Source organism: Diplotaxodon limnothrissa, linkage group LG23 (assembly GCF_057381915.1).
Source record: "Diplotaxodon limnothrissa isolate DT_005_m linkage group LG23, D_limnothrissa_male_GT1.1, whole genome shotgun sequence".
Taxonomy (NCBI): Eukaryota; Metazoa; Chordata; class Actinopteri; order Cichliformes; family Cichlidae; genus Diplotaxodon; species Diplotaxodon limnothrissa.
The window spans coordinates 39,884,451-39,900,397 of NC_140617.1; the positions used below are offsets into that span (position 1 = coordinate 39,884,451).

General features: G+C 42.2%; 1 protein-coding gene across 3 annotated transcripts in view; it reads right to left on the bottom strand.

Moving 5' to 3' along the window:
• LOC146608656 (peripheral plasma membrane protein CASK) overlaps nucleotides 1–15,947 on the bottom strand; it is a 50,313-nt gene that overhangs the window by 2,588 nt on the left and 31,778 nt on the right. Inside the window, exons 9-27 of one of the 3 annotated variants that reach the window (XM_085348911.1) lie at nucleotides 15,568–15,651; nucleotides 15,245–15,344; nucleotides 14,318–14,335; nucleotides 11,626–11,747; nucleotides 10,846–10,923; nucleotides 10,664–10,744; nucleotides 8,014–8,202; nucleotides 7,482–7,560; nucleotides 7,141–7,226; nucleotides 6,775–6,843; nucleotides 6,625–6,693; nucleotides 6,467–6,502; nucleotides 6,063–6,101; nucleotides 5,463–5,659; nucleotides 4,128–4,243; nucleotides 2,571–2,651; nucleotides 989–1,069; nucleotides 618–820; nucleotides 308–391 (exon numbers count right to left, since the gene is read on the bottom strand). In XM_085348911.1, coding sequence (XP_085205037.1) covers nucleotides 308–391; nucleotides 618–820; nucleotides 989–1,069; nucleotides 2,571–2,651; nucleotides 4,128–4,243; nucleotides 5,463–5,659; nucleotides 6,063–6,101; nucleotides 6,467–6,502; nucleotides 6,625–6,693; nucleotides 6,775–6,843; nucleotides 7,141–7,226; nucleotides 7,482–7,560; nucleotides 8,014–8,202; nucleotides 10,664–10,744; nucleotides 10,846–10,923; nucleotides 11,626–11,747; nucleotides 14,318–14,335; nucleotides 15,245–15,344; nucleotides 15,568–15,651 — 1,812 coding nt within the window. The remainder of the gene's footprint in view (nucleotides 1–307; nucleotides 392–617; nucleotides 821–988; nucleotides 1,070–2,570; nucleotides 2,652–4,127; nucleotides 4,244–5,462; nucleotides 5,660–6,062; nucleotides 6,102–6,466; nucleotides 6,503–6,624; nucleotides 6,694–6,774; nucleotides 6,844–7,140; nucleotides 7,227–7,481; nucleotides 7,561–8,013; nucleotides 8,203–10,663; nucleotides 10,745–10,845; nucleotides 10,924–11,625; nucleotides 11,748–14,317; nucleotides 14,336–15,244; nucleotides 15,345–15,567; nucleotides 15,652–15,947) is intronic. The other 2 variants (XM_085348912.1, XM_085348913.1) reach the window with 2 other exon arrangements.

The window sequence follows — 15,947 nt, forward strand, 5'->3', positions numbered from 1 at the left end:
GAGCACGTGCAGTGAGAGGAACGCACAGGACGACAGAAATGGAAATTAGGATGCTCTTTTAGGCTGGGCTGTCCAGTTTGAATTCAGTGTGTGGTCCTTTGACCCCTAACAGCAATTACGCTAAAGCAGCACCCTCTTGATTTACATATGTAATGATGCTCTTATCTGTTTTCCTTCAACAACACACCATCGTAATTCAGACTAGAAAGCCAGCGTAACTGTGCCATTAGTATGAACTCGGTTAGTGCGTGCAGCGAAACATAACTGCTCAAGACGGGAAGAGCAAGTATAACAGAGAAGACCGTACCTCAGTCATGCCGGGGGTGATGGTGGGAGCCGCGATGAAGACGACGTATGGAGCAAACTCAGCTGTCCTGAGGCTCTTTAGCGCCTGATGAGGAAAGAAAATCTTAAACTGTGTAGTTCACAAAGTGGCACATGAGACTGTTCTATCAGTGGAGAGGTTTTTTATACTGCCCAGACCTCCTATGTGAATTACTACAAGTTCCAACATAAGGGTACTTTCACTTGAACTTATACTTGGCTTCTAGAGGAGATGGCTAATTTTGGGGGGCTTCTGGTTGTAGCAAGAAAATGTCCGAGCCGAGATGACTCGCCTGTGGCTCGACGTCTAGGATGGAGATCATGCCCTGGGCATGGATCTGCCTGATAGTCTCCAGCCTGGTTCCATACATGGCATCCTCGTGGCTGCCATACTCCAGGTAGTCGTTGTTGCTGATGTCCTGCATCATCTGCTCGTGAGAAACAAAGTAGTAGTTCTTTCCGTTCTCCTCGTCTTTCTTGGGAGGCCGAGTTGTGTCTGAGACAGAAGAGATGAATATAGAAGTTACACTCCCGATGATGACATTGTGGTGTTGCAACGGGTCAAACAGGAGAATCCACTTTGAAATTTAAATGTTTGAGTCATTAGTTTGCTGTCCAATCGTAACAAGAGCTTGTTGTGGAAGTATTTAGATCTTGCTCTTACGAGGAATAGGGTAGGCAAAGCGGTCGGGATGTTTGGTGATCAGCGTGTTCTTGATGTGCCTCCGACCGACTCCGTGTGCACCTGAATCAAAGTAGAAAGAAGAAATTAAACGCATTAGTGCAGTAACTCCACACAGATCAATCAGTTAGCTTTAAGTCTACGTTTAGTAAGTTGCAGCGTGCTGACAGGAGTCCTCCTTGCCAGTCTACGCTATGATGAAGCGTTTATTCTCACGTCCTCCACAGCTGTTGTCTGGTGTCCAGTATTTGCAGAAAAAAACTAATGTATATGTTTCCGAATTGATCTTTATAGCTGGTGCTTCCATTTGCACTCCCTTGTAATTTTAGAAAATCAAAACTGATTATTAATCATGCAGCCCAGCACAGTAGCACCTGGTTTAATGTGATCAATGAGCATCATCAGTGTTCCCACTCCATTACTCTCTTGTAATTATGAGAGTTTTCTAATAATTACAAGATCCTGTAATTGCAGCTGGTAATGGCTGATTCAGAATAATACTTTCTGTATGTGCTCTTCACAGGCTGTCTGAATCACTGGGCTTTTTTCTGAATAGTTTTTGGTACATCTTAAGTACAAAACAAGAAAGGCTAATTTTGGTTGTTTGGAATGGAAATAAACAAGCCAGACCGACAGGCTTACTTTGCAGTGTAGAGTTATTACACTAAGGTGGCAGCATCTCACCTGCCCACAAATATAACACTTGCTGATAAATGACGTCTCTGCTCCGAGTTTGTCTCTAGTTAACATTTAAAGAATATAAATGTGTATTTGTTTCCTGTTTTAAATGCACTGGAGATGTTACTTAGATGATCCTTTTTGATATTCAAGCATTAGCTTTGCCTTTTTAACTATGATGGTTAACTAAGCACACACACAAGTTGAAAACATAAATCAGAGCAACAAAAGTACATTTTTTTGTCACACCCGAATGATATTCAAGTACACGTGCAGACTTCAGGAAAGTGTAAGGAAGGCACTGCAGGTTTTCTAATCATTAGATGGTTTGATGTTCAGTCCCCAAGTGAAAGATGGATGTGCTTCAGTGCCCAAAAACACGATCTTCTGCCATTTATCTGGTTTTGAGGGCAGCGCCTCTTGCCCCCGGTCTACTCCCAATCAGAAACCCAAACACCTAACTGGCTCCTCTCAGGCAGCAGCAGTAGTTCTACTCCAAAATGACCTAACCTGCAGCCTTTGGTCAAAGGTTAGGATGGAGATGTAGCTGTAATTTGAGCTCTCTTCACCGCAACAGACCAGTGCAGCATCTGCATAACTGCAGACACTGCACTAATCCCACCGTCAGCCTCTAGCCCCTTTCTTGCCTCACTTGTGAACAAGTTAGCTATACTTAAACTCCTCCACCTGGGACACCAACTTACAGTGGATTTATACTCTGTTAAATCTACACCGTAGGCACGCTGTAACCACAAACCCCTCGGAAAGCCTTACGGCACAACCTGATGTGCAACTATCTTGAAAAGCAGAAGAGCTACTGAACGGGCCAGTCGTGCAGGCTGCACGGTTTGTAGTTGTAGTCATTTGCTTTTCTGTGTTTACTTACCAAGTAAAACCAGCGTTTTTCTCTTAAATGACGGCAGTTTAACCACCTCCTCATATGTCACCAGATCTAGTTGATCAAACACTGCATCAGAGAATAAACAGGATTAGCTATAAGTATGAAGAGGGCATGCGTTACATGCTAATTATAATGGACAGTATGAACTACTTAAACATGTTTTAGCGTATAAAATGAACTCCATAGATGAATTTTGAAGTGTGTGCTTAACAAATGAATGCCTTGTTCTCTCTGGTAGGCATGACAAAACACAGCAGCCCTCCAATAAATCCTGCTTCATCAAACCTCATGTTGCCACTGTACAAGGGTATGTTGTTGCTCCTAACTTTATATGAAGCAACACCTTTTGTAAAACTCCAGCCTTCATGAAGCAGAATGTATCACAGGGCTCTTTTCAGATCACTGTGCTGTCAGATGGGTGTGCCTAATAAGGTGTCTAAGGGAACACATGCAATGCTGATGCTAATGAGATTAACATTCATTCCAATGTTTTGTCCCTGTGGCATAAATCAAACCTGGGATTCTCAGTCAGGCGGGTTTGAATTATTCAAATGCCGCCATAATGTACACCAACTGCTCATTCAAACAGGCACACCCGATGAAGGTCGAATGCCTCGAGAAAGCATTAAAACCTACTTATTTGCACTAACCTTGGTAAAACAGAAAAACTGAATCAAGCTGACTAACATCTCTTTAATCTGAATTACAAACCAGAGCAGCTCATAACAAGTCTGACAAAGCCGCTGTCATTCAAAAGGAAGAGGACGAGGCATGAAAGCAGAGAGAAGGAAGAAATACGTAGAAGCTGGATGCCAGCTCTCTGGAGTTACTTACATGCAGCCATGTCATTGGGTAAGAGACAGCATGAAATATGGACAAAGGGTGGGAGCGGAAGGGTTAATAAAAAGACACCATAAAAGAAGACAAATCAAACAAAAACCACCATAACAAAACTTGTTAACAGAGCTGTTAGTCACTGAAAATGAGGTCAAATTGAGACGGCAGCAGAAGAGGTCTGTCAGAGGGAAAAGGCAACAGACATGCAACAGTTACACATACAGGATCATCTACAGTCACTACAACAGGGGCAACAGTGCCGTTACAAGGTTAGCAATAGTCTTCATCACTTCAGTTGAAAGGACATGTGTCACAGCCCTTCCTTTTTATTGCCCAAACAAGATATTAAGATTGTGACTGCACATTTATTCATCTACTGCACATTATCAAGGAGATATAGGAAAACAGTTCAGACAATGTAGCTTAGTTATATAAATGAATGAATAAGAACAGGTACTTGAGTACAGCAATACTTGATAGCTATTAAACCTTTGCTTATGAATCAAAGATCTCAAAAAATATTCTTGTTTTAGTGAAAAGGCTTCACTGCCAGGCTGCCTGACAGGACTTGACAATATCTGGGACTAGTTCCTGTCACCATCACCACTGCAACCCCTACTTAGGGTCATATTACAGTTCTGCATTAGTGAGCGGTCAAGTTACCTGCTTACAGTGAGTGAGTGTTAGTGTGACTTGTTGGCTTACCTGCGTTGTGCTTGGCCAGGTATTTGTCTTTGTACTGTTTCTTCTTCTTGCCAAACCAGGTACAGCTGGCCTGCTGTTCCTGTTTGGTCTTCTCCATTGCTATACATGCCACACGCCTGAAAGCAACACATGCACTGTTGAATGGCCACATGTGACCAAAGGTAAATGTCAGTATGTGAGTGTAGAAGGAATTTAGCATTTTACAATAATGCAGAGGGGAATCATTCAAAATAACTTTTACCCTGCTTTACATTTATTTATGCACACTGACACAAGCACCAGCATTATGGTGGAGGGACTAATGTTGTGAAGCTACCTCCATCCCCCTCTAGGATACTGGTTAGTTCCAGGCTTGAATCCTGGCAGGGGTGCCTGGCTTCACAAAGACTTCATGGCCAACATAATAAGGTGTGTTTTAAAATAAAAAGCTTCAGTCACTGATATGCATTTTTATTTTAAACTACAAACTTGTATTTTGAGCTTTGTGATCGACAGCGTGCATATTTGTGAACTTGTGTGGTGACTGCCTACCGTGCCCTGGCTACTTGACAAGTGTGGTTCAGATGAACTCGGGCATGTAATGCCATCACTAACCACAGCAAACACAACAGGAAGCAAGACACTGAAATTTACTCAGGCCCAGGTTGTAAAATGTAGGTCAGTGGAAGAAGGACCAATCATTCTTATTGTTAGTACAATGTTAATACCACTCACAGCGCACATTTAACATATAAAGGCTGTCAGATTTACATTTTAATGTTCTCGTCAATGCAGTCTGGGATTCACACAAACACACTCCTTATTTTCAAAGGCTAATTGCTGCTAACCGGCCAGCCCGTCTCTTCCTGCCTGTTTTCCTTCTGTGTGGCCAGCTCACTGTGGCATTCTGCATCCACACAGGAGCGCAGAGGCCAGGCTGAATCCAGCAGGTGCAGAACTGGCTCATGTGCTGCTGCAGGGGAGTAGTAAACTAAGCTCTCTGTCCCCAGATAACAGGATTTCTGTTCCCGAGTTTGTCTTTAAATAACAAGAACATTACAAAGATAGAGTGCCTAGTTTTCCATAGTTGTACTACACAGCATGAGTACAGCAAGAACAGTAGTCTAAGTACATTTGTACTGTAAGCGCATCTGTGAGGTCATCCTTCAGAACCATGTTTCTTCTACACAATCACCAGCTGTCATGTTATTAGAGGTGCATCTGTAATCACTCAGGATAGTCTGGATATTTTTACTATTTAGCAGCCCTCCACTAACTTCATCAGAAAACTCCATAACAGCTAAGACTTGCTACAGTTTTAGCTTCAAACTGGCGTTGAATGTTTGCTGCACTCACCATTCCTGCAGTTCAGGTGAGGGGATGAGTCCGGCTGTGCCATTCTTGGTGTTCTCCAGCTTTCCTTGCCACCAGTTGTGGTCATCCTTGGAGATGATCTGAATGATGTCACCTACGTGGAAGCGGATGCCGGCTTCCTTGCATGGGATGAGGTCGTCTTTTGCCGGGTCGTACTCAAATTGAGCGCGTACATAAATCTGTAGGTGCAGAACAGTGAGAAAAGCCTACATTAGGTGAGGAGAGGACGACAAGGCAAGCTGCCCTTATGAAGAGACCGGCTGCTACACTGGCAAGTAGTCAGAAATAAGACAGCAGTACAAAAGCCAGAGCAGGAAAAAGCACAAACACTCAGACTGATGAACAGCGGGACTAACGTGATCGAACAAAGAGCTTTGCTGCGTCTCTGCCTGCGGCTGGATTCGTTGGCTTGTGCACATACATCCATATTCTCTCTACTGATGAACTATTATGAAGCCTAAGCTTTGACAGCAAACATGGGATCTAAGCACCATTACGATGAGGAACCAAACTTTGCGGGGCAGGGAGGGGAGGGCTGAGAGGAGTCTACTTCTACGGAGGGTCCACCAAGCTCCATCTTACCTTGATGGACAATTTGTCCTTGATAGCAGGTCTGCAGATCTATGGGGTTGAGAGCATCACACACACACATACAGTATATCATGCAGTAGAAAATGTCGGGGGGAGTCAAGAAAAAGGTTATGAGGAACCCATACAAAAATACAAAGTTTGTGCTGCATTTTATATACATGTGTGTGTGTGTGATGATGGACTTTATCATGCAGAGGATATAAATGACAACTTTTGTTCTATAGTATGTGCTCTCTCTCTCGGATGGAGGCCCTACAGTGAAGACCAAGACTGTAATCAGAACAGGTGGAATGCGAAGGGGGGAAACACGAGTGATGTAGGTACATACATGCTGTGTAAGCACACCGTTGCATCGGGGGAGTGCACGTGTGGTGTAAACAGTTAGGAAATCTTACCTGACGGCCTTTAGGCTGAATAGTCGATGGCAGGTCCTATTTGGCAACACACAAAGAGACTTTTAGTATTTTAAGAGAACGATCTTAATCCAGATCCATTATCAAGACGATTTGTTGCTATGAGCTTTCACTTTTGGTCACCGTTACGCTGAACGTACCAGGATGGAGCTGGTCACACTAGCATGACCATTTGCAGGTGACTGTCGAGATAAATCCGGAGACTCTTTCTGCAACGGGATATAGAAACCTAAGGATTTAATTCCCCACAATGCACGTGAAACAAAATGTGTGCACTGATAGTTTTGTACCTCACAAGACATTGACTGGGATCGGTAACTGGGCACAATCTTGAAGGTGATGCTTCCCCTCATCTCTCTCTGTGGAGACGAAGAGCATTTTTTAAAAATCTTGAACCATTACAATAGTTCAATCACAGAGGGACCACTGTTGCTTTTATTCACCCCCTATTTCTAGTGTCCCCTAGTAGTTTTTTGGACATTAGAAGTAAACAGTTTTAAATGTTATTAATATTCAGGCACTAATAATGATGCTACTTGATGCCATCTTTTGGTACAATACATCACTAACATTACATCTTTAACGTGCTGAATAAATTCAAACAAATGCAGTGATATCAGCTGAAAAACTGCCTGCTCAGAGCTGGTGTGACCTACCAGCATCTTCTGGAGCTGTTCTACCGTCTGATTAGCAACGCTGATGCCATTGATCTCCCGGATCTCATCTCCTACATGCAGAGTCCCTGAAGTGCAGAAAGAATGAATTAATAAAGGTTACAAACGAGGCTCGTGGGTGTTGAGACATCAGTATTTCACAAAGCAGAGACTAGGAACACCCCGAGAGCCCAGCCAACGTAGAGTCGCGTTGTGTCGTGTCACATTACCAGAAGTCACTCCAATGTGAGAGTACAACATAAGAACTATCACACTTTGTTACTCACAACCCTTACTAGATGAATGAGAACATTTTAAATGTCATCACATATGACATGATTTACCTTGTCGATGGATCATCCCACCATGCATGATGCGGGCCACAATGCAGTGGTTGAGGTCGTTCATTTTCAGAGTAATGCCCTGGAACAGACACAGGGTCAGCGCATAACTATTCAGTTTTTTCAATTCAAGTTTATTTACATAGCACCAAATCGCAAGAACAGCTGACTCAAAGCACTTTATATTGTAAGGTAAAGACCTTATGATACTACAAAGAAAACCAACAATTATAGGAGGAAGTGCTTTGACGACAGTGGAAAGGAAAAACTCCCTTTTAACAGCAAGGAACCTCCAGGGCGGCTATCTGCCGCGGCCAGTTGGGGGTGAGGGGAAGAAGACAGGACAAAGACGCTGCTAATGTCCAGATGACAGCGTTTTCATTAGCCTCTGTGCCACACCCACCATTATACTCTTCTATTAGAAATAATGCTGAACCACATAATCACAGTAGCTGTAGCTAATTTAGTTCCACTGTTGTTGACATAAAAAAGGTTTTAACTGTAGGTTTCTGAAATGTGAGCTTCCTGCACACACCATGGGCTCATCTGTGTTCTTCTGAAACTGAACCAGCCGAACCCTGGTGACATTTTCCAAGTCCATGTCTCCGTTGGTGCTGTCTGGGGAGTCTCCGTTCAGGTACGGTGAAGTAGGCGGGGGAGTCACCCTCAACGCCTCGTCGCTGTACACCTCGTGTGCCACCACATCGTGGGTCTGCAGCAGAGCCTGGACACAAACACTCAGTGTTAAGACTTGCAGACGATGACAGCTCTTCCCTGTTTTGGATGGTGGTGTGTATTGGTCTGCCTTGTTTATTTGTATATTTTCTCTTTCACCCTGCAAGGGGGTTAACCGAGAGTGAAAATAAAGAGAAGCTTTATTTTCAGCAGCATGTTTTTGAGCTGTCTGCTCGCCTCGCTCTGTGAAAGTTTCATTTTCAGGTATTTTCTGTGAAACACTTTGGTACTCCTGTCTGCGACGGGCACTTTATAAATACATGTTGCTCATTTGTGTTCTTTATGACATCAAAACCTTTAAGGGAATTTCTACATGTGACAAATACTGAACTCAAGGATGAACTAATTACAGTAAGGTGGTTAAAAAAAAAAAAAAAAAAAGGTCATTGTGGCCTCAACAAAAAGCTAACCTAAAAATATAACATTTGCAAATCATGACATTTTACAAATCTGTCTCATAGGTCAAAGATTAACTTCACTGCATCAGCGTGCCCTTTAAAAACATCACCTTAACTAAGAGGTGGAGAAGCTGACTCTCTGGTATCCACCTATTAAATTACTTCACAAATCTTTCATATATTAGATTCATCAAGACCACAGGTGTCAAACATGAGGCCCAGTAGCCAGAATTGGCCCAGCAGAGACTCTAATGCTGGACAGCAATGGAAAAAGTGAAGGAAGTCGTACATTTTGGACTTTTAACAGCTTTACCTTCACTCATAAAGATAAAGCCATTAATGCTACACCAGAGTAAAGGGCCAATGAAAATTCAAATGAAATGATGTAAAAGTTCCTGTTTTTAAACACGTTTGTTTCCATTTAAGATTCATGCTGACAGATTTCTTCCATTAACTACAGCATTTCTTTACCATGTTGAAAATCTGAGATAAAAATCGCACTTCTTTTTCTCATATTAAGACATCTCTGGGATTAAATGTGTAATTAAAGTTCCTTACACTGACAGGGGTTTCACTGGTCTGCCCACTTAGGCATCTGGCCCACGATATAAAATGAGTTTGATGTCCCTGATCTAGACAGACAAACTGAGACTGATGTGCAGAAGCACAACAACAAGACAGCAATTCTCCTTTTTCTTTAAAGGTGTGTGTGGGCCCTATAGATACGTGGCTAATAATGCCATGCTGTTTTAGGGTTATTCTTTCTGGGTGCAGTTTTTGTGTCAGTGCTGAGGCAGAAAATATTGGTTCAAGCTGGCCAACAAAACATGCTGCAAATCCCTGTCAAGAGAAGGTACGTGTGAGCACGCACAGTGTTTTTGTACGAGTGTGAAGAGAGTGTGGCTTACACTAATCCTCTTTGGGCACTAATCATGTCACTGACACACAGGGGGTTTTTTGGGTTTTTTTTTTTTTTTTTAAACATCCATCAGCCCAGCTTGCCAAATGATCACAGCTGCTCATCAGAGCGACAGCATGTACACTGATGATGCATGACAGTCAGGGAGCTTTGGAACAGCTGGCACTAAAGGCTTTTGACTTGCAGCAAAGAGAGCAGCTGAAAAGAACAACTAATAACAAAGACGTTAGTGCGCATTTACAGGACACGTCAACAATGGACTAAATGTTTGATGCCGAATCCCCCTGAATCCTCACCGCTTAAGTCCATAATTAAAGGGAACAAAACATGTCCTTCCATCACTACTTCATAACTGAAGTGATTACTAAAATCATACAGCTCAGAGGAAAAAACTCAAAGGCGTTTTCTGCCCCATGTGCTGCCACACTAAGCCCCTTCACACCATTTCTGCTAGCAGCACAGTTAAATGTCTGTGGCAGGATTAACCAGGCAGTCAGGTCAGGGTGCAGGACAGGCTAATTGGATTGAACCAAACTTAAAGCATGACAGCTGCAGTTAAGTGTCACATACCGATTCAGCAGAGAGACACACAAACAGCTCGGCTTCTTATGTTTCTAACCCAGATACAGAACAGCAGTACCATCCTACAGCTAGCTGCTGTGGATAGCAATACACACACACACACGCACACACACACACAGTAAAAACAACCCTATTCTGACTTAAATACTTTGTTTAATACAAAGCTACTCTCGACTAGAACCTCAGTACCTTTACATGAACGCCACCACTAACTTCTTCTAGCTCAGTTTCTATCTTCCAGGTCTTTCATCGGTATCCTCGGCATCCCTTCATCTCTGGTTTGTACTGGCCGCTAGAATCATCTGACGATAGTCTAGCTGATGCAAAGCCAAAGTATCGGCACTGCTTGCAGGTGGAAGCCCTTTAGTACATGCTCTCTTCAGCTCTGCTGTCTGTGCCTTTCCTGTGCGAGCGCTCACCAAAAGCTCAGGTGCTAAGCAGATTTGTAGTCCAGGGAGTTATGTGGGCTGACAAAAGGACCCAACTTCTGACACAGAAGGCTGTAATCCCAATTCCTAGATTAAGAATGTGTGTGCTGCCGTATATCCCACCATGAAGTGTGGCTGTGTGAGGATCCTCCTGAGCTCCTTGGCCTCCATATTCTCTGGGTAACAGGAGATGGTTTCCAGTACCTGCAGAGGAAAATAAACTTTTAGAGGCGAGCTCGTGAAGACGATCTATAAGCTACACTTCAGAGAATTTAGAAGACATTTTTATTTTTAGATTTCCTCACCTCTTTGGCTCTCTGCACTCCGTCACTTGGAGGATTTCTGATCTGAGGGGACGACCTGGTGTTGATTTTGTCATAAAGCTGAAATAACAGCAACAGCAAACAGCTCATGACATTCAGGAGATAATGCAAGCAAAGATGGAAAGCCCAAGGAGCCGTGTGGAGCATACATGTGGTTTACAGTGGTCCCTCGCTATAACGCGGTTCACATTTCACAGCCTCGCTATTTCATGGATTTTTTTTGTGCTTTTTTTTTTTTTATTACAGCGCATTGTGTTCAGCATCCTGATTGGCTGTAGGCCATTGTCAATCAATCTCCTCCGTGCTGTGTCTCCCGTACAGTACAGAATGCGTTCAGCTTGTCAAATTTACATAAATCTTCGATCGCTAGCAGCGTGACTCTGAAATGCTGTACTGTATGTTTGTAAGTTTTCCCCAACAAACACAACAATGTCAATGAAACGTTTTGCAGCATCAAAAGCAATCGCTGGACTTATTCTTCTACGAAGGTTTGAACTTTGAGAGTGTTTAAACAAGAGAGAAAAGTGTCAAAATGCTCATGCCTCTCTGAGAAAAGTGTATAAAGTGTGTAGTGAGGGGTTTTACAGCCTTAAAACATCTATAATAGTTGGAAAAAAATAAAGCTGGCTACTTCGCAGATTTCACCTATCGCGGGTTATTTTTAGAACGTAATTTCTGCGATAAACGAGGGAACAATGTATTGTTGATTTGTCATGGCACCTACTGGATACTTTAGATACTGCAGACGAAGCGTTTACTCACATCTAACAGAGTGTGGAGGTGCTGGTCCTGGAAGACACTGTGCAGGAAGTCCATATCTTTCTCACTGCAGTCTGTCAATGCATGGATCTCCTCTAGACTGTCCAAAACCTGTGATACTGCCCCTGTACACACACACACACACACACACACACACACACACACACACACACACACACACTTACGTTACACACTCCAAATATACACTCACTCATAATTACACAAACATTCACAAGTACACAAAGCAGTCTCTTCAACACTACACAAAATGCAAACACTGAACATGACACACTACCAGAAACAGGCAAAAACACAAACAAAATAAAAACAACAAATTCCACAAATAACCCAAAAAAAAAAAAAGAAAGAAAGAAAAAAGAAAATCACAAACAGTACAAGTGAAAACACTGGAATACACACACACACACACACACATACACACAAACACTCAGAACTATTGAACCCCAAGTACCTGCTGCATCGCCCACACATGCAGCAAAACCAGAGAAACAGCGGTACATGGCATCAATACATCAGAAGAAAGTCAGTTCAAAAAGTCACAGTGTGGATGACGAGGAGCAGCACTCCCAAGGAAAACAAAAAAAACAAAAACGCAGCAGGGAGAGTTAATTATTCAGACTTGCAGACTTGAGGCGGTTTACTATAAGTGAAGCTTTGTTTTAGAGGAGCTTGAGCCTGTTTTGCTCAGTTATGAAGGAAACCTACAAAAATAAGCCTAAAAAACTAAAGCTGAGCTGAAGAAAATACGCGAAAGACTTTGTTCTAAATATGTGCAATAACTGACGAACAGAGGGCTAATCGGGAGTTCTGTGATGTATGAAAGATCCAGCAGAGGAGAGTTTAAGCTGTTAAAAACTTCCTCTTTTTTAGCACATTTTAGTGAGAGCTCTTTCTTCAACTTGAAAGAGCTCTCACTATATTATATAAAAATAACCGGTGAGTCATAATGTTATAAAAGGCTAAAGATTTAAAGAAGAGAATACAACACTTCAAAACGTGAGGCCTTTACACACCGGACGTGGTGGACTGGTGTGAATATCGCATGTGTTTTAAAAAGTTTTTTTTGGACTCGTATGTTCTCGTTGCAGCTGTTCACACTAATCGCACAATTATGCTCAACAATCTGCAGATCGAGTTCTTTTTTTTCCTGGTTTTTCAAATGTGAACAGACCGATCTGACCAAGCAGAACTTCGAATTTGAACTTTGATTCGAACTCAAATATCGATTGTTTCGATACCAAGTCGGTATCGGATTGATACCAACCGGGTGAGATCGATTCTTTACTTTAAGTTCCGCTCTTGTTTGCAGTGCTGTGGTTTTGGCAAAGACGACACAGCCAGGTCGCCAGATTCGCCGCTCCTGTGTGAGCGCAGAGCAGGCACCTGTTGCTGACTTAGACGCTTGTTAAGTTGTTTACATATTATTTATATTTTCACCAGTTGTTGTTTTTGTTGTTGAGAATTTTAATTGTCATTTTTGTATTATAGTTTCTCAACAGCACTTGTTTTAATTGGTTTACTGGTTTGCGAGCACTTTTTATTTAAGATTTTTCAAAAAATAAATAAATAAATAAAAAATTGATAATATTCATTTTCTATTTAATTATAAACTATGTCCTAATTATGTCCTGGATTTAAACTATTTAATAATAAAAAAGGAAACATCACAAAAACACTTAAGGTCATGAAAATTAATTGAAATTTAGCGATTCAATGACGCATCCACCTTATTTATCGAAAAGTATCGCTATAGGCGACACTGGCCCGTATTTACTTGTTGTCGGATCGATACCAAAATATTCAGTATCGCACACCACTACTTCCTTTCCTTGTTTAGAAACATCCATACAAGCTCATCACTGCTTGATGTGGATTTCTTTTCTTTTTTTTTTTCCCCACAAGCTCACGCATGCAAAAGAATTCTGAATTTCATGTTGTTTTTATCGAAACACGCTCGGTGCGTAAAGGCCTGTACACAGCAATTAAAGGCTGATTTATTAGTGCATGAAGACAATGATGTTTAGTTTACAAATGCAGCTAGAAGTAGTCAAAAATGCTATGATAGTGTAATGAGTAATCATTTAAATGGGAACTAGTTTATTCATTTCATATTTTTATTCTTGACCTCTATCAGAGCAGCATCTAAGTTCAAGAATGACCTTTGTGTAAAAAAGATAAATAAATCTGTCTATCTAGAGCACAATAAGTGCCCTTTAGTTACCAGCATAAATTTGGGAGACAAATTGGTTTACAGGAAGCTGTGAGCACCAGTAAAAAGCAGCTCGCTCTGAAAAGTGGAGATAAAAGATCTTATTGTTAGTCAGGACACTGAGGATGCAAGCATCTTATCGTCTTTACTTTTGTTTTTGCTCACTGTACTCATCAGCACGTCTTAATCTGGTTGTCAAAGCTTCACGTTGCCACAATAATGGAGATGCATGTGTTTCATCTTCACAAGTCAAAAGGAAGCAGTCAGAATAAACACACACCAGAGCAAAATAAGTTCTTTAAAGAGGGGACAGCAGAGGAGACAGAGGGGGCAGAGGCATGGAGGGTTAATACCCACATCATTCAACACATGGGAGAAATGCAACTACAGAGCAAGTGATGTCATGGTGATATCACATCCACAATCTATGAGTGTGGAGGGGGTAAGAGGAGGGGGTATACGTACTTTCAGCAGCTAGCAGTCCTAGAGACAGCACAGCAGAAGGAGAAAACAACACCAAAGAAAGAGAAGCTGAGATTAGAGGAGGTTTAAAAGCAACTACGGCTGCAGAGAAGAACAAAAAACAAAACGCAGCTACGGCAGACAGAGAGAATCAGCAAAAGCAGCTAAATCTGGACAAAGTCTGCCGAGCTGCTGCAGGGATCTACAACGCAACACGTCTAGTCGAGCAACATGTCTGAAGCAACACAGCTGCAAAAATAAAACAGTCACCAGGAAGCATGACTGCAGCAGACTGCCAGCCTCAGCACAACGGACATACGAGTCCACGCGGCTGCAGCAGCTGCTTTTACAGCACAAATTCGGGGAAAAAATAAATAATTAAATAAATGAATAAATAAACAAAACAGGTTAATTAGGCTGATCCCGCTGATTAGCTGACACTGAAACGCACTCTGTTTCTATCGTTTAGAACTGGGTCGGGTTTCGTTGTGTTGCTCAGCTCTGGCCGGCACGGCCTGCAGTCTTCTCAACAGCAGAAGTGAAAGTGTAACGCTGAGACAGGGAAGTGAGGCTGCTGTTGGGAAATGTGTTCATTAAACAGGGAAGCTGTGCACCGACAGCTGCTTTTCACAAAGACACCAGAATAGAAACCACGTGAGCACAAACAGAGCTAGAAAGCAATTGTGATCATCTTCTGTTGCGCAACATGCACACACTGAACACTTTTAAAGAGGGTTTCAATAATTTAATCCATCCATTAAAATAACCTTACTGTAATCAACACCATTTCGCTGTCCTCCAGGTTATATTTGAATTAATGCAGCATGCTTTTCACTTCTTTTAGGCTCTTTGTCATGCACACAAACAATCTAATACCTGCGTCTCCCTGTTGCAAACACATTTAGAGGAAAAAGTGTGCCTGACAGTTACCTGAGGAGGTGGGATCGTCTGAGAAATCATGGAGCTCCTCAGGGGGGTCACCATAGTAGGAATTAAACTTGTGGCTGGAAACAGCAGCCAGCACTGCACCCTGGGACAGAGAGTAGGGGGTAACATGGATATTAAGTGAAATATACGTATATAAATAGATGTTATATATAAGAGTTTAAAGTGTTTAAAAGGTTGAGATGAGAGTAAAAATTCTGCCAGCAGCTTAATCTGGGTCATTAGAAACATCTGCACAGAGGGGATGTGGAGAGACTTCCTCTCACACCGAAACCTTTCCTCTTGGAGTCTAATAACACTGCGCTAACCTTCAGCTTCCTCCTGGCGTTGAACTTTCTCAGCTGCTCAACTGTTTCGGGCAGGTGGATCTTGTAGGCATACCTGTCCCTCTCCTGCATTTATTGGGAATCACAGACATAAAGATGAAGGACATTAGCGCTCGCACAGAGACAGTGAACGGATGTGAAAGCAGAGCTGTGGTTCTGAGCAAAAGGAAGTGTGCTTGAGTTAACATCAGTCAGGCCAGTGGTGTAAAGGTGAATTTGAGCTTGCGAAAACATTTACAGCAGGCAACAAATATTCACGCCCGTTTCTGGGTTTTTAAAATAGTAAAGACGATTATGAAAAAAAAAGAGGAAATCAAACAACAATAACCTCCTACAGCTGCAGAGATGTGAAGTGAGAGTAT